At 37.5% G+C, this 24,280-nt stretch overlaps 4 protein-coding genes across 8 annotated transcripts; 2 read left to right on the forward strand and 2 right to left on the reverse strand.

The window, feature by feature from the left end:
• The first annotated feature begins 81 nt into the window (after positions 1 to 81).
• Positions 82 to 5,330, forward strand: LOC118275062 (centromere protein J). The gene is made up of 3 exons (XM_035592912.2): positions 82 to 3,563; positions 4,091 to 4,295; positions 4,888 to 5,330. Exons 1-3 carry the CDS (start codon positions 217 to 219, stop codon positions 5,017 to 5,019), a joined length of 3,684 nt encoding a protein of 1,227 aa, XP_035448805.2. The 5' UTR covers positions 82 to 216; the 3' UTR covers positions 5,020 to 5,330.
• A 223-nt stretch (positions 5,331 to 5,553) lies between these two features.
• LOC118274718 (39S ribosomal protein L44, mitochondrial) lies at positions 5,554 to 9,763 on the reverse strand. Its single transcript, XM_050696779.1, is given in 7 exon segments — positions 5,554 to 5,762; positions 6,147 to 6,320; positions 7,899 to 8,025; positions 8,528 to 8,688; positions 9,232 to 9,416; positions 9,418 to 9,508; positions 9,583 to 9,763. Coding segments are annotated over 7 exon segments (966 nt in total). The 5' UTR covers positions 9,653 to 9,763; the 3' UTR covers positions 5,554 to 5,604.
• Positions 9,764 to 10,187: 424 nt separating this feature from the next.
• Positions 10,188 to 19,246, reverse strand: LOC118274927 (uncharacterized). Of its 5 annotated transcripts, none has more exons than XM_035592720.2 (13): positions 19,087 to 19,246; positions 18,779 to 18,999; positions 18,039 to 18,681; positions 17,393 to 17,477; positions 17,176 to 17,250; positions 15,590 to 17,102; positions 15,317 to 15,393; positions 15,100 to 15,197; positions 14,764 to 14,885; positions 13,973 to 14,031; positions 11,242 to 13,565; positions 10,711 to 10,982; positions 10,188 to 10,437 (listed from the first exon to the last, which is right to left on the reverse strand). In XM_035592720.2, the coding sequence occupies exons 1-13, from the start codon at positions 19,118 to 19,120 to the stop codon at positions 10,300 to 10,302; spliced, it is 5,661 nt and encodes a 1,886-aa protein (XP_035448613.2). In that variant the 5' UTR covers positions 19,121 to 19,246; the 3' UTR covers positions 10,188 to 10,299. The 5 variants fall into 5 exon arrangements, with proteins under 5 accessions (XP_035448613.2, XP_035448614.2, XP_035448612.2 ...); XM_035592721.2 differs by having other exon boundaries at positions 15,590 to 17,096; positions 18,039 to 18,684; XM_035592719.2 differs by having other exon boundaries at positions 18,039 to 18,684.
• A 131-nt stretch (positions 19,247 to 19,377) lies between these two features.
• On the forward strand, positions 19,378 to 21,279 carry LOC118274929 (uncharacterized). The gene is made up of 3 exons (XM_035592725.2): positions 19,378 to 19,810; positions 20,161 to 20,260; positions 20,860 to 21,279. The coding sequence occupies exons 1-3, from the start codon at positions 19,571 to 19,573 to the stop codon at positions 20,946 to 20,948; spliced, it is 429 nt and encodes a 142-aa protein (XP_035448618.1). The 5' UTR covers positions 19,378 to 19,570; the 3' UTR covers positions 20,949 to 21,279.
• The last annotated feature ends 3,001 nt before the right edge of the window (positions 21,280 to 24,280 follow it).

Here is a 24,280-nt window from a genome sequence, read left to right on the forward strand (position 1 = left end):
GATCCATAAAGCCGGAAATGAATTATTTTTTTCTGCTGGTCACATTTATTTTATTATGTTGGTAGAATGTGATACACTTTGTATGTCAAATTAGTTAAACTGTCAAAGTTGTCAATATTCAAAAACTTTGTCGAGTTTGTGATGCTATGTGTACTTTCGTGAAATTATACCTAATTAATGTAATTGATAGTATCAGTGTTTAGCGAAGATATAACCATGGATGAAACATATTCGGAGAGTGATGTTTCGCTCTCCCCCTCTCAGATATTGGAACGTTTACAAGTGTTGCGACAACTTCAGTTAATGCAGCGCGGGAAGCTACAAAAACAACGATTAGAATACAATCAAACTTCTGAAACTTCATCAAGTATCACTGAAATTGTAAGCCATTTTAGTAACACTACAAGTTATAACACATTTCGTAGTTTGCTGCAGTCTAGTAATGATATCTCGAATGAGGGTACACCTCGCACTAACGGCACTGAAGTTTCGCCTAGAGTGCAAGAAAGGGACTTAATTGATGGCGTTTCAGTTCTCAACCTTTCCCAAGAGTCCGAGTTTATTGTCAACTCCCCTCTATCCAGTAGAAGTAGGGCATCAGCCCCTTCAAGAAATCTAGGCGACCCACCTTCAGAGCCATCACAAAATACAAGTAACAAAACTTCTGTGAATTCCTCTCTGAACAAGAATCCACAAGTAAAAAAACAAATATCACTGGATGAAATGCCCATTCTCTCTCCTAAGAAAGATTTTGAAGCTCTACTCATAGAGAAACTTCAGAGTGAAAAAACTGCACCCAAAGCTAAAAGCCCAAATAATGACTCTTCTATAATCACAATCAACAAAAGACCTTTTCTAAGACGAGGTGAAGGTATAGCTCGCTTTGGTCTTAGGAAAAACGATTTTGTTATACAAAACACAAAATCTCTACCTTGGAAAAGAAAAAGCTACCAAAATAAAACTGAATCTCCATTAAAATTGAATCTAAAAAAGCTTAAAGAGAAGAATAATGATGTGTCAAAAGAGAAAACAAGTAATGCACAGAATAAAAAATCTGATAATAATCAAAATGACATGAAAAAGGTTGAGAAGACTGATATGGCTACATCAGAACCATCTCTATTAGTAACTGATATACAACAAGCAAAGTTAGTAAGAAAGAATCAAACTAAACCGAGGCTTTCAGACAAAACTGATGAACCAGAAGCGACAACAAGAAAAATACCAGAAAATAAACCAACAACAATGGAACCTAGCCCTCCAATCAATCGAAACATTCAACATGTCAATAAACCATTACAAAAACCAGAATTGTTAAAGAACAAACACCCTCTAGTAGCGAACAAAGGGAAATCTTGGGCCGCAGTACTAACACAGGAACAAAACGACTTCCTCAGTCAACTGAAGCAGAGTGATTACTACAAAAACTTTGTATCACCTTCCAAGAGTGTCATATCAGATGCTAGTTGTGACGAAACAATGACAACATTAAGAAATGAGAGAGAAACAGCAGAACAGAACATGTTCGAACTACTAGAAAATAAAGTTACTCATGACAGTTTTAGTTTAGAGAACTCATTCTTTGATAGATTCCTGAGAAGTAACTTGGAAAGTTCCACTGAAAGTACGCCTTTAATGCTTCAAAAGTGTTTGGCACGAAACCCAAATCTTATAAATATTTTACCAGGATTGAAAGGTAGAGTTAGAAATGAGAATTCTCAAAGTGATGCAGAGACTTGTTCCAGTAATTGTTCTGACTGCAGCGACGCATGCTCCTCATGCTGCTCTTGCAGAAATGCTGACCAAAGTAATTATTCTGCTAATAAGGCTCCACAGAGTCATAAGGAACAAAACAAAGCAAAAAGTATGCAACCAAAAAGTAAAGCAGTCAAAATAAATCAAAAAGAGGATGAATCTAAAGAATGCCATGATGACACAATGACAGAAACTGATGTTATGAAATCAAACATGGCAGAAATGAATGCCAAACTGATATCCACGAGTGAATTACTAAAAGACCGGCTCTGTGAACTGGAAGACGAAATAGCTACTTTCAAAAAGGAAAATGCTAATTTGGCAAAATTACGCGAAGAAGTCGACCAGGACAGGCAGAAGTTTTACGAAGAAAAAGCAGCATTCGAACAAAAGTTCAATGAAGAAAAAGTTCTATCAGAATACTATTTAGCAGAAGAGAAAGAGAAACTAAATAAACAGAAGCAGATGTACGAGAGATATGTGAGAGAAATGAGAGGCAGACTGAACAAGAAAGACAAAGACGAAGTTGTCAATTTGAAGAAAGAAATAAATGATCTGAAAGAGGAAATAAGAGTGAAAGACGCTAAATCAACTTCAACGATAGCTAGACTGCGGAACCAGATCAAAATAATGGAAAAAGAAAAGAAAGACTTGCAGGAAGAAGTAGAGAAACTAAAGAAACAGAATAAGAGAATCCAACACAGTAACGAGGTGACACGAAGACTGACAAATATAAAATATCTTGAGGAAATAAATAAAAAGTTGACTGACATGAGTAATAAGGACAGTCGGACAGAAGTCAGTGAAGATCGCGACATCAAATATAAAGCTTATGAGATCGAGAGACAGAGTAGAAGCAGGAGAGTTGAACCAGTTGGGAAGAGCACTATCAGACCCAGGGCAAAAAGTGTTCCTAACTTAAATGTTACTTCTAGATATGCTAAGTACTTCAGCCAAAGGGACACTCTAAGCCAAATAGAAAACAACAAACTGCCGAATGTAGAAAGAATTGATTATTCGTTTGAAGAGAATGAGGAGAGAGATAATGACACTCTTTCAAACGAATCTCTGGATGATGATGACAGAAATGAAGATGGTAATAACTTAGAAAAGATATACATTGAGAGGTTTAAGTCAAGTTCCCCAAAAAGCACAAGGTCCAGCGGGTCTAGTTTAAACTTTGAACTCAATTTAAATGAGAAGCCAAACCTAAATGATAATGCTAAAAGTTTCTTCATACAGAAATCTGGTTCAGGTTCATCAAGAACTTCAAAGTCACCCAGAAGAACGATATCACCTTGTTTCAATGGAAATGAGACTGTTATAAATAGGGCAAAATCTCCTATTTCCATCCTAAGTAACAAATCTAGTAAGTCGCCACCATCGCGGAACTCAATGGAGTACTTATCAAGTCGTTCTGGATCGAATACGACACAGAACAGATCTAAATCTCCGGTTTCTTCCTACAACCATTCTTCCATGAAGACTGTGACAGTGATACACAATGAACAGTACAGAGATAAACTCATGAACTTGAGTCCGGAACCTTCCATTAGCAGAACGAGTTTGTCCAAGACTAGTTTGAATCCCACTGAAGTGAGGAAGCCAGATGGGTCTAAGGAACTAAGGTTTCCCAATGGCAATGTGAAGTATATATCAGCTGATGGGAAGTATAGCAAGTTTATGTACTACAATGGGGATGTTAAGGAGAACTTTTACAGTGAGGGTAGGATCAAGTATTTCTATGCTGAAACTAAAACCTACCACACTACTCATGCTGACGGGTTGGAAGTTTTGGAGTTTCCTGAGTAAGTATTGATTTTCTAACTCACTCTTATAATCAAATATTATAGACACCAAAATTCACAATAGATTTTTCATAACCATGTAAGTTACTAAGGTAACCAGTATTTTCAAACAAGGAAGTAGTGGTGTGCCGAACATCGGCATTCCAGTTTAATTCCCGGATCGGGAAAAGTATTATTAAGTCCTTTTAAATATTTAGTAAATCAGTAATGTAGCATAGTCACCTTAAATATGTATCTTCATTGTATTATGTGTTCTACTGTATCTTCTTTCATCGGAAAATTAGTAAAAAATCTCTTATAATAACTATTGTGAGACAATTATACTAAATTAAATAAATATGTATCTTCAAGACACGGTTTACCCACGTATATTAATGGTATATGATATTGACGCATGTGAAGAGTCCCTCTGTGACTCAAAGCTAGTATAGCTTTGACTCGAAGCATTATTATACGATATACGTGAGTAAACCGTGATTGTTTTAGTAAAATATTCTTCTATTATCAATTTACTCTATCATTTTCAGTGGCCAAGTAGAAAAACGTTACAAAGACGGCTCATCTGAGATCCGACTACCGAACGGCAGCGTGCGGTACTTCGACCCGAAGAACGAACACGTCAGGGAAGAGTGGCGGTTCCCAGACGGCGCGGCGCTCACCGTGTCAGCCAGTGGCGAGCAACGGATCGTGTTCAGTAATGGACAAGTAGAAGTACATGCTAAGGATCATAAGGTATTTGTTTGTGTTGAATTATTTATCTCTGTGAGGTTTTCGCCCGCAGTTTTATTCATGTGAAAGTTCATCTGTACACTTAGTAGTGCGTTCGCCGCTCTGATTGGTTAGTTGGATCATTCACGCCAGCCAATCAGAGCAAGTGCTCTCGTTTCGATTTCGTTTAGACGGTAGGAATGAACCAACCAATTAGAGTGAATCAAAGGATCTTGTAAGAAAAGTAAACTATACAATGGCGTAATTTTTTTTTAGTTTTTTGTCCACTCTGTTCAAACTGAATTCCGGATGCCCACCCAAATGCAAGTTACCTATGAGCCTCTTAGATATTGTATAAACCATAATAATATGAAACTATCATAAGTCGAGACTCCTTATTAAATAAATCCCATTTTTTACTCACATACTGCCCATACTACTTACTTTTAATAATTTTCCTTTAATTATAACTATCGTCAGACATACAATTTTTTTAACATTTGCGCATGCTGCTCATGGAGAAGAGTTCCTCTGTGACTTGAAACTAGTAGAGCTTTTCTCCATTAAATTACGCAAGTAAACCGGTATTTTTAATTAATCTTCCTTTAATTTCCAGCGCCGTGAGTTCCCTGACGGTACTGTAAAGCTGGTCTACAACGACGGTACGTCTGAAACACGGTACGCGTCTGGACGCGTGCGCATCAAGGACAAACATGGCAACCTCATCATGGACTCCGCCCCCGGATGATCTTCAAGCGAATTGGTACATTATAACTTACGTGTTAAAGTTGATATTTGAATGAAGTGCCTTGTTTAATCAATTTTGGACTATGAATTTTGAAAATGTCGTTATATTTGCGAACTTTAGGCCATTTGAAGTAATTTGTTAATATTTTAATTGTGATAAAACTTGTACATGTTTATAGATGATTGATTACTTTTAAATATCAGTGTTAAATATTGTTTAGGAAAGTTTTTATTTAAGTTGTAATATTTTGTAAAGTTAACTTTTTTAAGGACAATGTCGGATTTAATAAAACTTGTTATATTTCTGTGTAATATGTGTTTCTTTGCTTTTAATTACGCTTGTTTATACGTAGTTTTACCTTATATTTAGATTTTGAAAATCGCTTGTTAAATCTCAAATGACATTTTCATTATCACATCACATGATTTTCTCTAATTTGAAAGTCAAATCCGCCTGTCTAATATGAGAAATCTGAATCTTATAGCACTTGCAATAAAATCGATGACGTGTAAGCTCGTAAATTAAAGACTTAAATAAACAATATACAACTTTAATCCTAATTCTACATTACAACAAGGTTCTAATTCAACTGGCAGATATCTGGTAGCGTGTCTGTGACGCCGGCTTGGGTATGCCTTCGAGTTTGAAGTCGATGGGCTTCATGTGGTCTTCCGTACCGAAGATCTTCTTCAAAGCTTCTCTCGCGGCCATTTCTTTCGCAATCGCTACACTCTCGCCGAAACCTGAAATTATTATTTTAATAATGTACATTTTATAAGATTACATATAATGTCATCTCACTGTGTATGTGATGATATGAATTGCATAAAATACAATTTGTATAGTGAACATGAAAATTTAGCAAATACAAAGAAATAAATACCGCAGCGCGCGCGTTGCACATAAATATGCGGCAATATGGGCTTTCCTCCATTAGTTCAAGTGAGTGAGTAAGGGCAGCTGATGGATCCACCCGATGATTCACAATCAGCCGCCTATACATATATACCCGCACAATACCAGAGTGTATTGTCGGCCTTTCAGGGAGGTTTGAGCCTTTGGTAACCGCATACACTCCACTTATCACTCACAAAGTCAGCGTTGTTTACATTTCAATGAATGCTTACCTGAAGATACCATCTTCTTGTCGACGTAGAGACCGACCCTGTAGCACGCGAGTAGGGTGTTTCGGCCCGCCTCACCAATGAGCCTGGGCTCGAGTGTACCACCTTCTTTCTTGATAATATCAGCCAGCATAGACCATGGGTCTTCTATTGTAAAGTACTCGTTCACATCTTGACCTGGAAAATTTATGAAATATTTCCATTTATACATAATATAAAATAAACAAAAAAGATTTTTAAATAGATGAAGAGATACCAGTGATTGAAGGTTTAATACTTGCATAAATTGTTGAGAAAGGTCTCGGACTCCATGAGGTTTATAGCAAAGAAGTGTGGCGAAACGGTGTTCGCCGGGTTTGCTAGTACATACATAACATAAAACAAAGTCCCTAAGTCTACAGAACTACGCAAAGGATTTTTTTAAATAGATGAAGAGATACCAGTGATTGGATAATTAAATAGTAGAGAAGCACTAATAACCGTGCGAATGAAGCCGGGGCGTGTCGCTAGTTTAACATGAATAGGTCAGTCATAGCAAAGTAGACAGGTATAAACTATTTTTGAAATTATGAGTAATAACACAATGTCCTTGAGCTCATGGTACATAGAATTGTGCCCTATATTTCTTGTGAAGTAACAAGTCAAAAGAAATTTCTAATCGTATTTTCCAGTCCTTCTATCTTCTATACTTATAATAAATCTGTAGAGAGGTCAATTCTGTACATGAAATATATTTCCAAAATAACTATCAGCGGGTGATTAGTGATCGATACTGACGCCAAAAATGCAATCAGAAAATTTTTTGTCTGTCTGTCTGTCTGTCTGTATGTTCTTTATAGAAACAAAAACCACTCGACAGATTTCAACGAAACTTAGTACAATTGTTCTTCATACTCCTGGGCAGGTTATAGTATACTTTTCATCACGCTACGATCAATAGGAGCAGAGCAGTGAAGGGAAATGTTGGGAAAACTGGAGAACTTACTCCATTTTTTAGCTCCATTTTGCAGCGTTAATGGTTAAAGCTACACAGAAATCATGTATCACGGAAATGTTCGCCTTAAAATTGTTTAAAAAATATTCCACGACAGCAAATGTCTATCTCTTATGGTTGACTCACAATAACACGTATAACTCCCGAAAGCTTAGCAGTTCGGAGCTTTCTGATTATGTCTACTCTTACGTTTATAACACTCTCATTCATTTATTCATTCGTGAAAATTCATTCATTCATTCATTCATTTATTCATTCATCTATACATATAATAAATCTGTAGAAGGGTCAATTCTGTACATTGAAAACATTGAAAAATATATATCAGGGTGTTACTGGATCGATACCAAACCCAAATATGTGATAAGAAATTTTATTGTCTGTCTGTCTGTATGTTCAGGCATCACGTAAACACTAACGGTTCGATTTCGATAAAACTTGGTATTACCTACCTTATTATGCTGGTCATAAAATAGGATACCTTTTATCATGGAAAAGAACGTAGAAAAAAAATCTTTATTTTTCAGTTTTATTCTACAGAACGCGAGCTCAACAGCAGTAGCTCAATAGAGGGATCTCCTTAATTATTATGGGCCTCGCCGTATTTGGGTCTAATAGATATTTATAAGATGTCATTGTCAGATTTACTCAAAATGGAGAAATAAAACTTCCACGCGAAGACCGACATCCGCGCGGACGGAGTCGCGGGCGGAAGCTAGTAATATATATCCAATGTAGCTTATGTTTATGTGAATACATACCATTTAACTGTGTAATGACGAAGTCTCTAACAAAGTGCGCCGCCCTCTCCTCACCGGATGACTCTAGTAATGCCCCAACAACTGCTTTGAAGTTAGTTGCTAGGATGTAGTTGTCCACTGGATATTCCTGGAAAACATATTCAACATGAATGCTATTATTAAAATGATTTATGACGGGAAGAAATATTGGGACTTTAAAATTGTACAGGATACAACAGCTTTCATTTAAGATACTAGCTAAGTTTTGCAGTTGCAGGCATCGGAACTAACGGCCTATAGCTTGTTATCCTCAATAAAAGGAGAAAGAACATAAATAATTTTTCAATTTGTACCTGTAATTCTGTAGATTTGTACCTGGAAATGTTAATTTATCTTAACTTAACAAAATCTCTTTATCTTTGTAGTATTAGCATAGATAGTATTTTTAGAAAATAATAAATATACATAGTATATGGGTCGGTTCATATCTGATGTAAAATACGTATCATCAGTCGTACTGACGTATCATTGGTCTAATGTGAATGGTCAATTTCTTTTCTTTTCTATGCATTTATCTGTTCTGGCATTACATGACCGATAATACGCGACGCATGTTCTGTCAGATATAGACCCTAAAGAAATATACTTACAGCAGCTAGAATGATATCTTTGGTGCCCAAATTCCGGGATATATTTGCTAAAGTGTCCTCACTGGTCAAGAAATTCCTCACACCTTTGACTCCTTCCATCGGGAACTTTGGCAATACTGTCTCCAAGTAATTCTGAATATAGGCATTAATGAATTTGTCTCCTGTAAATAATATGATTAAGTAAGTGGTTAGATAATTTGTTTATATTGTGAGAATGAGAATATTTTTTAAATACTTCTTAAATACTAGATTTAAAACTGATTACTAATTAAATTTTATTAAATCTTTCTTAGTGATGATTATAGTGTTTAAAATGAACACCATTTCTGTTTCATTATTTTAAATAGTTTTTGAATTTTTCAGAACAGTTTACATCAGTTTCATAGGTGAATGGTGGCCCAGAGGTTTTAGATGCCCATTTCTTGTCTTGCATGAGTGTGCAGGTTTGAAACCTATGGCAAGTACCTATGTGACATTTTTCAAGTTATTCGTACTTTCTAAGATTACTTAGACACTGCTGAAAATGGTAAATGAAAAGATCATGAAGAAACCTGGGCTTATAATTTCTAATAAGAAGTTGTAAATCTGCAATCTTCATTAATGCTCAAACCTTTTCTGTGTGAGAAAAGGCCTGTGGTCAGCAGTGGCCACTTACAGGCTGTTGATTTATGTATGTAGCTATGTACTGATACATGATTATTTACCTTTCTCAGCAAGTTCTTTATTATCCTTCATTTTAATATCAAAATCCAATTCTTTTTGTTTCATCTCCTCTTTAATAACGTAAGATCTATCCGTAAATGCTTGTAGTAACAAATCTGGGTCGAATTCTTCATTCAAACGCTGTCCAAAGCCGTATAGTTCGGCTTCCAAGTTCCATTCTAAGTATGTGTTTCTCGGGTTTATTTTTCTTACCAACTTTATTCTCACGACGCTTCAATTCCATCAATGTAGGAGCAACCCATCTGTGTATCTTTTGAGCTAAAAAAATAACGATTGAAATTAAATGGTTAAGTAAAAATACAAAATAAAAAGACGATATTTTTAATACTCACTTTGCACTGTCGTAGGATGAATCCGAACAACCTTACTGATTAACGGCACACAACGTCTTATTAAAGCCATTTTGTATACGTTAATTATCTATGTATTTATTATTTTCTTTCAAAATTTATAAAATAAATACATAATCATAAGCGAGCAAGATTCCCAAAACAAACGTCAAATTTTTGAGGTTAAGATTTTGTGTTGCTAGCTTTAGCAAAATAATTTCCAATTAGTAGAAAATTTACAATTACCAGAAAATCAGAATTTGAACTATAATGTAGTTGTAACGTATATTATGCGAAATTGAACACAAATCTAATTTGAACTTGAAAATAAAATAAGCATCTCGAGTGGACCGGCTTGACTGGGAATAAGTACCACACCACTCTCTTACAGAACACTATCATAAGGCAACGACGTAAGGTTACTACATTTCGTCTGGTACATAAATGAAAGATTGATTGACAATTTAATTGCGCCATCATTTACAGGGAGCCATCGAAAATGATGTATTTGATCCCTTTATCTTTAACCTGGACTATAGGACCTCATAACCAGTTAACTTACTATAAGGTAATTTAATCAACCAAAATTGTAATAAAACAAACTCAAATTATTATGTTTAAATATACTTTTCATCATAAAACAGTAGACAAGCACAGTCAAGAATACACGTTCATTAAATGTACAAAGTATAAAAATAAACAGTCAAAAACATTACAGCATCAACTCTTACGGTTTGTTAGAAACCCTCTCACTGAACTGAAGAAACCTCTTTTAATTTTACTGTTCACTGGAAGGATTGTGTGGTTGCTGTAGAACGATGCTGACGTGTCGTAGATCGACGAACTTATTTCCACAGCCTGAAAAACAACGTGAATTAATAAAGGCGCCTGATTTAAAAACATAGCATTTTGCTGTCTCACAGTTTTCATACAACCGCAGTTATCGCAAGAGGTTCATAGTGAATAGGTTGCTTATGGGCCACCATCAGGCGAGATAGCGGCCAAACGTCTACCCATTATGTATATAAAAAAAATATAAAGGTATTTTCTTTCAGTCGACGTTTGGGCTATGTTTACTTTATAACACGGACCACGGGTTGAAAGAAGGATTACGACTCAAGAAATACTAACCCCTAATGAAGTGCTGATGTGATAGGAATCGATAGAACTGTTGACGCTGGGCGGATCTTCGAGTACAGGCCCTGTCGGTAACTTCAGCTCTGAATCCCTGGCCGACCGCATGACTAGGCACGACATTAATCTTCTTAAAAACGGTCGCTTTGGCTTTGAATCCTGCGGCTCAATTATATACTTAACAGACTTATTTTCTGAGTTATAGCCTTCCTCTGAATATAAAGAGTAGGCTGACGTTCCTAGGTTGGGTGTAGCTGATTTCCTGTGCCCTGAAAAAACAATATATTCCTAGTTATCAAGAAGATATGTCTAGTATGGGGTGCGGCTTTGTATTATAATGTTTAATCATCATCGTCGTTCCACCATCGAGGTGGTAGAATCAGTAAGTAGATAATCTACGGATGCGTGTTCTTGAAAACGGCCACTTTTGAAAAGCTTTTGACAGTCTTTGTACAGAAAACTAAACAATATTTTTCGATATTGATGTATCAATATTAGCTGTGTACATATTTATCTTCTCACACTCACCTCTAAATATGGTATGAAATGATTTGACATGAGATAAACTTGAATTGGATAATGCTCCGACGTCTGTCGATGAGTACGCTACTTGCTTCATATATGCAACGCTTGCGTAACGAATTTCTACGGAAGACACAGTTTTTCTAGTGCGTGTGTCGTAGTCACCATCTTTCATATCATCATTTGTATTATCTGCATTAAATAAAACAAAAGTCTTCATTTCAGTCTCTTGTTGTTCAATATCTACAGAATCGTTACATTCAGCCACGCTTTGTTCTTGGTCATTACTAGGTGCGTAGACACTGGGTGATCTTTGCTCACTTAGACGATCGAGATCTTCTACTTGTTCTGAAGTACTACTACTGTTCACCTCGTCTCCGCCTGTTCCAACGTCCATGTTTGTGAAACATTCTGCGTTCCGCTGTTGTATTTTTGGTGTAGATGTGTGTTCGACCGCCCATACCCCCTTGTGCTCATGTTTTTTATTGTATCTGCTATCTTCATCACCAGCACCAAAACGAGAACTGTCATCATAATTATCTATTGTATAAACTTTAATTTTTCTTAATTTTTTATGTTCTCTCTTTTCTCTCGCAGCTCTTTTCTTATCCCTTTTCATTTGTTGTTTATCTGTTTTACATTTCGGAAGATGAGCCCATAGTCTGTCATCTGTATATTTTCTACAATTGTCTATAGAACATTTGACTTCAACTTGTGCGTATTTTTCGTATCTTAATGGTGCCATTTTTATTTCCCTGTTGACGTCTTTTTCTTTCAGTTTTTTCGTTCTTACTTCACCAACAGACACAATACTTTTCTGGCGTTTGATTGGCCCTTTAGGTTCATTTTGTTCGCCTGATTCTTCAGATTCTTCCTTTGAGTCAGATTTCTCACCTTTACCAGATGACCCAGATTTCGGACGTTTACCAGATTTCCTATGTTTACCAGATTTCCCATGTTTACCAGATGACACAGATTTCCTGCTTTTACTAGACGCTGGAGATTTTTCACGTTGACCAGATGATGATCTGTTGCGTTTACGAGACGCCTCGAGATTTTCTTGTGACTCAGGTTCATCAACTTTGTCGGAACTTCCAGATTCCTCGCGGTTACGTGACTCCTCAGGTTTCTCGTTTTTATCAGCCAGTCTATCAGACCTTTCGCGTTTATCAGACTTTTCGCGTTTATCAGACTTATTGCGTTTATCAGACCTTTCGCGTTTATCAGACTTTTCGCGTTTACCAGACTCTTCGCGTTTACCAGATTCTTCGCGTTTACCAGACTCTTCGCGTTTACCAGACTCTTCGCGTTTACCAGAATCTTCGCGTTTATCAGACTTTTCGCGTTTACCAGACTCTTCGCGTTTACCAGACTCTTCGCGTTTATCAGACTTTTCGCGTTTACCAGACCCTTTGCGCTTACCAGACAGTCGTCTCTCCGGTTTACGAGACATCTCATTTTCCTCACGTTGTTCTCTGTCGCGCATGCCAAATTTGTCTGGATCCCCGAATTTCTCATATCTACCATACACCTCAGGTCTACCATACATCTCAGGTCTACCATACGCCTCAGGTCTGCCATACGCCTCAGGTCTACCATACGCCTCAGGTCTACCATACATCTCAGGTCCCCCTCGTTTGCCATACATCTCGTACCTGGCAGCTTCAGCTCCTGGATATCTGTCATGAGGTTCAGGTCCATGCTTACAACACGACGGATCCTCGGGTGGTCTGATCACGGTGCACTGAGAACGTTTGCTGAACAGTTTCTGGCGTTTATTATTTTTAGATTTCATTTTCAAGGAAACCTCACTTGCCGGGCGTTCATAGTAAGCCTCGCTTCTGTCGCGTTTGACAGGTATACATTTTCGTTTGTCATGGCTACTTTTCTTCACACTTATTGTTTTTTGAATAGTTTTCTTAACTTTATCATATTGTTTTCGTGAAAGGATTATGGGTTTTTGCTTGGAAAATTGATCAACTTGAAGGAAAACTTGAATATTTCTGTTTAATACCAATTGCTGATAGATAGCAGATTTTTCTCTTTCGAAACTTTTACATGAATCTTGTTTCTGCGGCGGACGCCGTACTGTCCTTATGCTGATGCCACTTACTGTGTCATCGCAGGGCACTTGGAGCGGCAGGGGGCGAGGACTCTCACAACACTTCTCACAAGTGTCTACGACTGAATAGTAACTACGTGGTGTTCTTAAAATGCTTGATTGACGGCATTGAATCGAAACAGATGCTTGATTTTTTGATTGTCGTGACTTGAAACAGGGTAGCACTTTTTGAAACTCAAAATTAATTTCTGTGAGTTCACTATTTTTGCTAAAAGAAAAAAGGAAGTTGTATTAGAAATAAATGTATTACGGTAAAAGCACCAATAAAGATCAAGTTATATGTCAGTATGAGACAAATACTGGCAAAGTTGTGGAATATGGTTAGTTTTAATTTGATTGAATGCCTGATATTGGAATTATGGAAATATCATAAACTATTTAATGATCTACAATGCAATAAAACTATTGCTAAGGTCCATTACTGATGCACACAATTTTATTAACTTCTAGTGATGTCACCCCAAAAAAATACATTGAAGAAAGAACATCAATTCAGTTTAAAGTCAAGGAGAAAATTTAAAACAACTACAATCCCCTTTAATCGGGCACCAGTAATAGCCATTCATTACCGGTGCTTTTACCATAACATGAGAAAATAAAAATAAAATTCACAACCATTCTTTTCTGTAGATACACTGATAGGGAATGCGACTGCTGTTGTCAGAGTAACGAGCCTAAAAATAGAAAACTGAGTAAGTTACAAAATAAAAAATAAATTAGAAAATCAATAAATTTCTGTAGGTATCTAATATGCTTCGATGCGAATGGACAAGTGAGAAATGATAAATGATATTTATTTTGCAAATAGGTTATAAAATAACACTTTTACACGTCAATCTCTTAAATAACTAGATGAGGCCGATCTCTTAAATAACTAGAGAAGCTTGTCCGGAGTGCTACCACGGCCTGACACCCGAGCCCCTACCCTAAGGCTGAAAACGCACTTGTAACTCGTCTGATATAGCAGGTGCTCATAAGCGGTGCCAGTAGCTTACCATCAGGTCATCCTTCTAATCGTTTGAGCCGCCATATCCCATAAAACATATATAAAATTTACACAACCGCAGCATTTAGCGAATCACAATCTGTGGCGAGGGAAGGAACTACTTTGAAACTACTAACTGTCCAAATGTAGAAAAAATGGGAGATGCTAATTTCAAAAAATTTGCGTATCATGTTCAGACCTATTTGCAGAACCTTATTATCCCTAAAACATACTAAACAAATGCCTAGGGTGCTAGGTAAAAGAAGGGCGCCGCGAGACGCGCTTGCCCAATAGAGTGTCTAAGCCTATGAGGTGCTTGCGTAAGGCGTTTTCTAGGTTTAACTCGCCCCTACCTATTAGTAACGATTATAAGCTACCTGCTACATTTAGGAATTGCTAAATAACAGCCACATTTTCATACCTGCTGAGATCCTGTGAAACTGTGTTTCAATTTATCGACACCAAGGAGTTGCCTGATCTGTTTATCTCTCTCGACGGGGTCAGTGATGGAACAGTCGTCGCCGATAAAGTGCTTGATTGGAGCTGCAACATTCAAGTTCTTAATATGGGTACTATTATATTAAATTCATTGATCTATCTTTTTTTCTAAGGATACACTATAGAAGTTAGACATTGAAGAGAAATAAACACTACACGGAGATGATAATAATGATGACTATTTTGCCTTTAATATCGTGAAAGATTTAGTAGGTATACATATACTAGTGAATAACCAATCTAAATACATTCGTCTCACCGAAGAATTCCGTTGCATCTGGAAGAGTGGTGGCAATCTGAGCCGTGAAACAAGTTTGAGTGTTCTTTAAGGTATTGTGGATACCTCTATCTTCACGCCTAGTATTTATAGAAATATGATTAATAAAGTACTGTATTATGTTAATCACAATGTTGAATGGCAAAAAATATCAAAGAGTGAACCCGAAACTTTAAAAAGCAATAAAAAATAAATCTACCTGTGGGAAATCTCAAGACTATCTCGTATGGTAAGTCTTGAAACTTGATTGTCTATAGCAAACTCATCGTCTGTAGGCTGAAAGGAAAAAGGGTTTGGATTGATACATCTAGGGAGCCATTTGTCAGCCAATCGAGTCATTTCTAAAGATGACTATGGTGAAATTTTAATATATGAATATCATTGACAAACTATACCTTATGTCAAGCAAGTGAAAAGATTATGGTGCTCTGTGATGTTCGCACATTTGGTGCTCCAATCTACAGATACTTACATTATTATAAATAGACAAGGACTTCGATTGCGAATCATTTTGAGGTTCGCTCTCTTCTTTTTCTACAATAATCTCGGGCACATACATGAAATTCTCTAACGACACTGAACATTCCTGTTCCTCTTCATATTTCTGTGAACCCATATCTTTTAACGTCTTTCGGATTGTCACGTCTGTCGACCGTTTATCTTGATTGAACAAGACATCGTAGTATTCTCCATCGCCGTCTATATTTATTGTAACTTTAGAATTATCAAACCTTGCGGGAATGGAATCCTTCTGGCTCATTTGATCAGTTAGTTGCTTTGTATACGACTCGACTATTGTTCTTTTTTTTCGGACGTGCTCTGTATTAGTTCCCATTTCATTTATTCTGTTCGTAGTAGTTCTCGAATACTCCTCATCTTCGTAAATCTGGGATGCATTGGGTACAGTATAAGTTTCCTGATTTCTGTGCAGCCGCGTCGAATAAGGATTTTGTTGTTTTTTTGAGATTTGCGTCCAGTTAGATTTCGATCCCGCGTAGGGATCCCTTTCTGATACTTGTGTACCGTTACTTGCAAAGAATTGCGGACTTTTAGGTACCTGGGTAGCATTGGATACCTGGGCAGTTCTAGGAAATCTCATTGGTGAAGGCTTTTTTGTATACTTAGAAGATGGAGTGGCGACAATATTCCTGGGATGTTTCACTGGAGCTATTTCTGGTATACTTTCTGTTACATTATTATCTACGAACTGCGTTCCGTTGGACGCCATACTCTGTGGCTCATCCGAGTACTGGGTTGCGTTGGACACGGTGTAAGTCTGCCGCTTCCTCACAGACACTTGTGTTCCGTTGGACGCCTGGTATACTTGATTATTTTTATTCGAAACTTGCGTCGCATTAGACAAAGCGTGCAATGGGTTTTTTTTAGAGACTTGTGTTGCATTTGATACAGTTATATTCTGCTGATTTTTGGCGAACTGAGTAGAATTAGCCGTATTGAACTTTGATGGAGGCTTTCGCGGACTAGGGTCGTGTTTTAATAATTTGTCCTTCTCTTGTATCTTTTCTTTTATGGCTCTGAGTGCTTTTTGCCTGTCTGGACTTTTTTTTTCACTGACTTGTGTTCTTACTGATTCTTCTAGAACCTTTTTTACAGGTGACGGTGATCGACTAGCTGCAGGACTTCTCTTTTTTGTTTCAGATGCACCTCTTTTTGTAGTCTTCTCTGTCTTCGTTACATGATTACTCGTGTACGTTGCCATTCTTGTTGGTGAAGGACTTCTTATAGCATCAGGGCTATTGGCTGACTGCACAGTATCTTCTGGGCTCGATTTTGGGTAAACTGATATTATGACAAGGGGGCTCTGGCAGTCTTTTATGGTATTTTGCTCTGACTTATTTGTGGGCCCAAAGCTGTAACTGCACTGGACTTTTTTGTCGGAAAATGATGAACTCCTCGCTTTCATCATAGCTACATTGCACTGCACATTGAAATTGACTTGAGTTCCATGCGATTCTTTGCTGTAACTAAAAGCTATTTTGACATATTTTATTAATACTTTAGAAGAACTTAAAGTTTAGCTTAGTAATAATATTTTACCTGGGTTCTTCTGCGACAGGAGGCTTATCATAGCTTGCGTTATGGTCAGCCTGTATGCACGAGTCTTTTTGCAACCTGAGGGTCGTGTAAAATGATATAATAAATTTAAAAGCAAATCAATATAATAGCTAAAATAACGTAAATAAAATTACGAGTAAAAGTGCGTATAATACTCACTCAATATTAATTTGTTATGAGATATTAAAATAAAACTTACGATGATTGTGCGTCTGTGGTGCCGTATGAAGTTGTGGCAATAATCGGTGAAAAGTCTCTCGTTAGCTGAGCGACGTCTGATAAAACTGGAACAATACAATAATTGAATTAAACTTCATAATTTTTCTAAGGGGGGAAATTATCCAATGACTTCTCCCGCCTAGGGCGAGGGAGCGCCAAACTCTTACTGCACTAAAAACCACCACGTTTCTACTCCCTGCTTTTCGAGCCGGAGCCCCTGTAACCCGCTAGGCAGTCCACAGCTACGGGAACTTCATAGTTTATGGTTACTAATGTGATAGCTGAATTTAGAAATCATCACATCACATCACATCAACAGCCTATAACTAGCTTCTCGTACGGAGAAGATTTAAAAGCATTCATCACCACGCTTGCTCAATGCAGATTGGCGATTTCAAACTTATAATAAGAAATTATAAGCCCAGGTTTTCACGTCAAAACAGTTGAAGGGATCGAGATGAAATTTGGAACAGGGGTAGATTATGGTCTGGAATAACATATAGGTCACTTTTTACCCCGTGCGAAGCCGCAGGTAGACGCTACCTGCTACTCTCTATGATTAATCATAATCATCACAACTTTTATATCTATTTATACAAAATAATAAGTTTATATAACAACTGTACCTTGTTTGTCGTTAATGGTAGCTCCGTATCTGAGCACATATTTCTCATCTTCAGATATACCGAACTGCCCAAAGATCTTTACTCGACTTTTCTTCGGCGACTCATTCGATTCGTCGCCACACAAGCAGTCCTTGCAGCTCGGGTACCTCCAGTCGGCAGACGTCTGTTGGGTCTGTTGGGGAGCATCACTGCTGTCCATCAATGCCTTCTTTTCCTTTTTCTCTTTCTTCTTCTTTCGATCCATGTTTAAGGACTGGATCAGATGTTTGAAATTCGATAGTTCTTTGATGGGTATTTCATCATCTTTTATGTAACTGTCGTGGTCGGATGAGAACTTCGCACTGCCTGTGGTCTTGATCTCATATATCTTCTCTCTCCTTCGACCTGCTACTATTAAGTACACGTTCTTGGTCTGTACCGAGTTCTCGTGGTTCGATGTGGTGCTCTGTATCTTCTTTGGCACGTATCTCCTTTTCCGAAGTAGTTTCGATGTCTGTATTTGGTCCGTTTTAGGTATGACCGTGACTTTGATTAGAGGTTTCTCAACAATGTTCGGACTTCTTTTCGATTCTAACACGGAAGGTGTTTCGTTTTCCGGATGCTGTAAGCTTGTGTAACTTACGATTGAGTAGTGTTCTAGTATCTGCTGAAAAATATTTAATGTATGTAAGTATTAGACTAGTATTGTGTTAACGAAACATAAAATGTTGGTAAAGTGATAATGATCTCAATAGACTGACCTGTCTCTCGGAAGTTTTCTTAAGAACCAGTGAGGTAGAGGAGTCGGTGCTAGTTTTAACAATAGGTTTAATATTCTTTGTGGAGCTGGACGCTCGTCGAGCGAACTTGTTCCGAAGCCCTCGCAACAAGTGCACGTCGTTTGCCTCAGTGTTATACACACTACCAAACTCTCTGCTAGTATGAAGCCTTTTCACTGGCGGACTCAAAAAGTCCAGTGATTCTACAAATAAAAAAATATACAAATAAAATCACAGAACAAAATAAAACCAACAATTTTTATAAAGACAAAACAAAAATTAAATCTGACCGATAAATTCAGACTCAGCGCTGTAACAGTCCATAATGAATTTCGAGGCTACATTAAACAATATTAAAAACAAATATTATCACTACGAAGCCACATTTTTCGGGAGTAAAATTTTGACACTGATGATAGTTTGGCAACATCAGTTGACATCACTTGTTTTTCTTTTTTGTTGTCATAAATAATAGTGTATGTTTACAAACGACCAAAACGTTTACGAAAAAGAGGTCCTATCTAACAATAGCCAAAGACAAAAATCTAAATGTCACACATTATTTTTATTCATTAAGGTTATCATAATCATGTTCACTATTTAGTATTTACAAAATTTTTAATTCTGTAGACGTTTAAGCACACCATAACAAAAATTAAATGAGCATCTTAACTAATGATTACCATCCAACTAGCGACAGTCAATTATTAGAAGTTGAAATTCTATTGTTGGATATTTTAATGAAAGTGGAAGCCAGTGGGAGTCAGTGACAAAATGGAGATAGAGGACATAGATGAGAAGACGCTGACGACGACGATAAGGCTTCCAGAAAGGATGAGGACTAGCATGATAATCCCGATATCAAAGAAGACCTTCTTCAACACAAATTGGAAGCCAAAAGCAGCTCCCCTCTGCGCCTACGACATGCTGTACCACCCACCTGACTACAATCCTAAGTCAGCTCGCTCCGATCGACAGGAACCTAAAATCATCAGAAAAAATATTTGGGACCAAGTAATTTTTATTTTATGTATTTACCATATATTACTTAAAGCTGTATAAAGGATCTTGGTAGTTATTTAGTACATTTGCTGATCCATCATCGTGCCACAAGACACAGAACGCATACACGTAGATAATATGCAATTTACTACAAATATTAAAAATTCTCTTAGGTCAGACATACTAAATTAACTAAAAATCACGGTTTACTCACGTAAATTAATAGAGAAAGGTCTGTACTCACGATAGTTATTATAAAAAAAAACCCTAGAATCCTCTGCCGCAAGTGTTGGACCTTCAAAAAATGGTTATCACAACCTTTCACGTTTTTAAAGTAAAAAGTACTTTAAACTTGTCCACAGGAACGCCACAAGCTAATACCATGTACTACCCACTTTGTCCATGGAAGACCGACATGGCCAATCCTGGATCGTCCCACTAAACAGTTTGTTAGGATTGTCGGTAAGATATTATTTATTTTTTCTTTTAAGAGATCTGTTAAAGGTTTTGCTTGCATCAGTGTAAATTACATGCAATGGCCAAGTCGATCAATGGATTAAATAAAATTACCGAATTGGTATTACATATGGACCGTGCAACTTTTTACGGTAGGAAAACTGAGTTGCGAGACTTGGACTTTTTACAGGATGTTTTTGATGGTTCTAATATCTTTTAAGAGATCTGTTAAAGGTTTTGCTTGCATCAGTGTAAATGTTCAACGAGGTTACTCGACTAATTTCAGGTCACAAGACTGTGACATCATATGGGCAAAATTTAAAAGCCTTTCAAATTGCCTTTAATTGTCTAAATAATGGTAAAACACGGATAATGACTGCACGATTGGCGCGGTCGCTGGGCAACCGGCTGCTGTGTAACGTGTAGCGGGTTCGATTCCCGCACGGAGCAACTCTTTGTGTGATCCAGGAATTGTTGTATCGGGTCTGGGTGGCTTGTGTATGTGAACTTAAATGTATGTGTACGCACCCACGACACAGGAGAAAATCCTAGTGTGGAACAACGGGTTTTAACACCTAATACAATTAATTTTGTTTGTATTTCAGTCAAAAATCAGAATCCTCATATGCGTATCAACCATGTACTGAATTGGGCTGAAGTAGCCAACGAAGGATTGATGTCATTCTGTATATAACCGACCTCCGGATTGGACTGTACCCTTAGTATGAGTTTGGTTTGGTTTCGACGCTCTGATTGGCCGGCTCGAATAAACCAACCAATCAGAGCGGCCAACGCGCTCTCGTTTCGGTTACTTTAAACGTAAAGCAAACTCATACTAAGGGTACTGATGACCATTCTTTGTTAAGATTTGTGGATAAACTGAAGATAAAGTTAAAGTAAAGAAATAAATTATTTCTTTTTATTTTTGCAATTTTATTTATCACTAATCGTTTAGTCTTGTGTTGTGTTACCTTTTGACGTTCAAAAGTGCCCTGGTCTATTTGAAATAAACAATTTTGACTTGACTTTGGCTTTGGTTTTATAGAGATAGGATAGACAGAGGTGCACATTACGGCACGTAATTCCACTATACAATGTCACTTTTCACAAGTTGTGTTATAAGTTCCATATAATAGGGTAACCCTATTGCCATATACAGGATACAATTCCAGACTCTTTGCTACTACTGAGTTCGAAAAACCAAAGAAAAAGAAACTGAAAGAAGCCAAAGCCCGACCCGGAAATCAAACACGAGACCCCTTGCCCAGCATTAACACTTGCAACCACTCGATTAACAAGGCAGTATAATTTATGTTATACAAGGCGATAAAACAAAACGACAAAATGATAAAACTACATCCTTCCGAGTCCCAATATTATCTACCTCCAATATATTTGGAGTTGTTTCGCAATACGCACCAATTTACACATAACTCTTTAATTTGCCCTGAAATAACAGGACTTGTAAAAAATGCGTATTTTATTATCGCACGTCGATAGGCAGAACACAGCTCCGAACACGAATAGTCATGTTTTAGGAAATCGAACCTGTACTACAAGGGACGATTATGTAAATGAATGAGCATAAATATTAGGGTTTATGTAACAGCCATATTTTAACGCATTTGTCACCTTCTGACGATAAGGTGCGTGGCAATTTGCTTGCAAGCAGAGTTGTAGTTTTTAATCGAAGTGTTAAGAGGAAACTGTGTTAATGTAAGTATTATAGTTTTATTTTAATTCATATCACTCATAGTTTTTATTCAGGATTTAATATTATGACCACCAGAAAATACTTTGATACCTTAAGGTCTTTTACCAAAAATATGTAGAAAATGATCACCGAATATAATAAATGATCACCTTTGATGGCAGCCCGACATGGTAGCCTGATAGCTAGATAGCCACGCAATGATTTCAATTAAAAACTCACAAATAATCCACTAAATCAATACTTTACCTGACTTTAAACTGAAACCCTACACCAATCTCTCGGCATTAAACCTATGCATACTAAGATACTGCGTCAAACGAAGCAGAATGAAACCTAAGTGCTTTTCCACCAGATATGTGCTATGTAGCTATGCTATTAAGATGTAATAGCTAAGCTGTGAAACTATGTGACCGTTTCCACTGATACTAAGCTAAGTAGCTGTGCGAGGATGATGTATGCGATGTATTGATAGTAGGGAAGCCATCCATATCACGCATCAATCCATATAAAAAACATATTTTAGTTGAACCGAAATATGATTGGTGGAAGCCAAACGCATCCATATAAATGTAGCATAGCACATCTCTGGTGAAAATCACCCTAGTAACCTTCTATGGTGTTGCGAGAATTCATGAGCGGCAATACCATCAGGTGATCCGTCTGCTCATTTGCCTCCTATTCCACAAAAAAGCATGTAACGTTCAATCAATCATCTTACTAGTATATCGGTCGAGGTTTGCAGCTCCAAGGATAAGTTGTGATGACATGCACTAAGTGCATCGATTCAGTTTCCCACTCTCGTACCCATATCATAATATATCATCTGATCATTCATGCACATTTGATAAGAGCCTCTCAAGACGTAACCCGGAACCATAGTATCCGGATCTATCAGTTATCAGTGACGTAACGTGTGATGAGATTATCAGGGTATCAAACAGCTGGCTGTGACAGTTCATTTTCAGATGACTCAGAAGAGTAAAACCCCAAATATTTATATCGAGAGTATTACTATGCAAATTTTACTGCACGGTTGGCGTGGTAGATGGTCAACTGGCTGCTGTGCAACGTGTACGTCACACGCAGCAATTCTTTACATGATCCATTGTTATTTCGAGTCTAGGTGTTATGTGTATGTAAAATTGTATGACAAACGTTAATATCCTAGTAAGGGGCAAAGTTTTGTTAAAATAAAAATGTAGAATAGTGATGGCAGAGTAGCATCTGATCACTGACAGAATCACCCACCCTCAGAGCAAGCCATGGCGTATGGTTAACTGGCAACCCGTAGCCGGCGCAGTGTTTATAAAATAAAAACGGATGTCACGTAGCGGGGCGTAGCAGGGACGGCGTAGGCGTACCAGTGCGTAGCAGGCGCGGCGTACCGATGCGTAGTAGACGCGACGTAACTGTGTGTAGCTGGAGGGCCGTAGCGCTGCGTAGCGGAACGCAGCGGTGCGTAGCTGGAGGGTCGTAGCGATATGTAGCCAGTGCGACGTAGTGGTTCGTAGCAGATGCGGCGTAGCAGGGTGAGGGAACGTGGCGATGCCTAGTAGACGCGAAGTAGCAATGTGTAGCTGGCAGGCCGTAGCCGTAGCTGGCGCATAAATGGTACGACGTAGCGGCGCGTACACAGTGCAACGTAACGATGTGTATGTATGTTACTGAAGCACCTCAAAAATTTAATGAAATTTGGGGTAGATAATGGTCTGAAATAACACATAGGCTACTTTTCAACACCGGGAACGCGGACGAAACCGTTGGCAGAAACAAGTTCATAATATTTGTGAGAATTATGTCTTAAAAGTTTTTATTTGACAGTTAAAATAACCATTTTGTGCTGACTGGTAGAGTAATGTGTAATTGTGAACCAATCATTGGAAACAATTAACCTTGCAAATAATATTATTATAAGTAATTTGTAATAATTTAAAATTATATCTAACTCATTTATTAAATTATTATTTATAAATATTTATAATAAAATCGTAGGAATACTATACATTCAAAAGTATACATTTAATATTTTTTTAAATCATAATAATAATATCATTTAGGCGAGAGGGAGTGTCAGACTCTTACTGACTAAAAACCACCCCGTTCCTACTCCTGTTTTTCGAGCCGGAGCCCCGGTAAACCCGCTAGGTAGTCCGCAGCTGTGGGACGCAACCTGAGTCGACACCCTTGCACCTTCTCATCTTCCAATAACGGTGGGTTAAGCTGGTTCGGCTGCTTTGGTTTATGTAAAATAATATAAAAAAGAAACCTTACAATTTGTGTTTTACGCTAATTAGGCCGGTTAAAATGTAATA

Source organism: Spodoptera frugiperda, chromosome 11 (assembly GCF_023101765.2).
Source record: "Spodoptera frugiperda isolate SF20-4 chromosome 11, AGI-APGP_CSIRO_Sfru_2.0, whole genome shotgun sequence".
Classification (NCBI taxonomy): Eukaryota; Metazoa; Arthropoda; class Insecta; order Lepidoptera; family Noctuidae; genus Spodoptera; species Spodoptera frugiperda.

Bases quoted from the DNA above. Each gene is read 5' to 3' on its own strand.
- LOC118274927 (XM_035592719.2), bottom strand. From the start codon at position 19,120: ATGGACTGTTACAGCGCTGAGTCTGAATTTATCG. The intron at 15,394-15,589 runs GTAAGTATCTGT...TTTTCCTTTCAG, and splicing joins CCTTGTCTATTTATAATAAT to CCTACAGACGATGAGTTTGC. The intron at 10,983-11,241 runs GTGAGTGTGAGA...TTGTTTTTTCAG, and splicing joins ATTTCATACCATATTTAGAG to GGCACAGGAAATCAGCTACA.
- LOC118274929 (XM_035592725.2), top strand. From the start codon at position 19,571: ATGGAGATAGAGGACATAGATGAGAAGACGCTGACGACGACGATAAGG. The intron at 19,811-20,160 runs GTAATTTTTATT...ACTTGTCCACAG, and splicing joins GAAAAAATATTTGGGACCAA to GAACGCCACAAGCTAATACC. The intron at 20,261-20,859 runs GTAAGATATTAT...TTTGTATTTCAG, and splicing joins ACAGTTTGTTAGGATTGTCG to TCAAAAATCAGAATCCTCAT.
- LOC118275062 (XM_035592912.2), top strand. From the start codon at position 217: ATGGATGAAACATATTCGGAGAGTGATGTTTCGCTCTCCCCCTCTCAG. The intron at 3,564-4,090 runs GTAAGTATTGAT...TATCATTTTCAG, and splicing joins GAAGTTTTGGAGTTTCCTGA to TGGCCAAGTAGAAAAACGTT. The intron at 4,296-4,887 runs GTATTTGTTTGT...TTTAATTTCCAG, and splicing joins TACATGCTAAGGATCATAAG to CGCCGTGAGTTCCCTGACGG.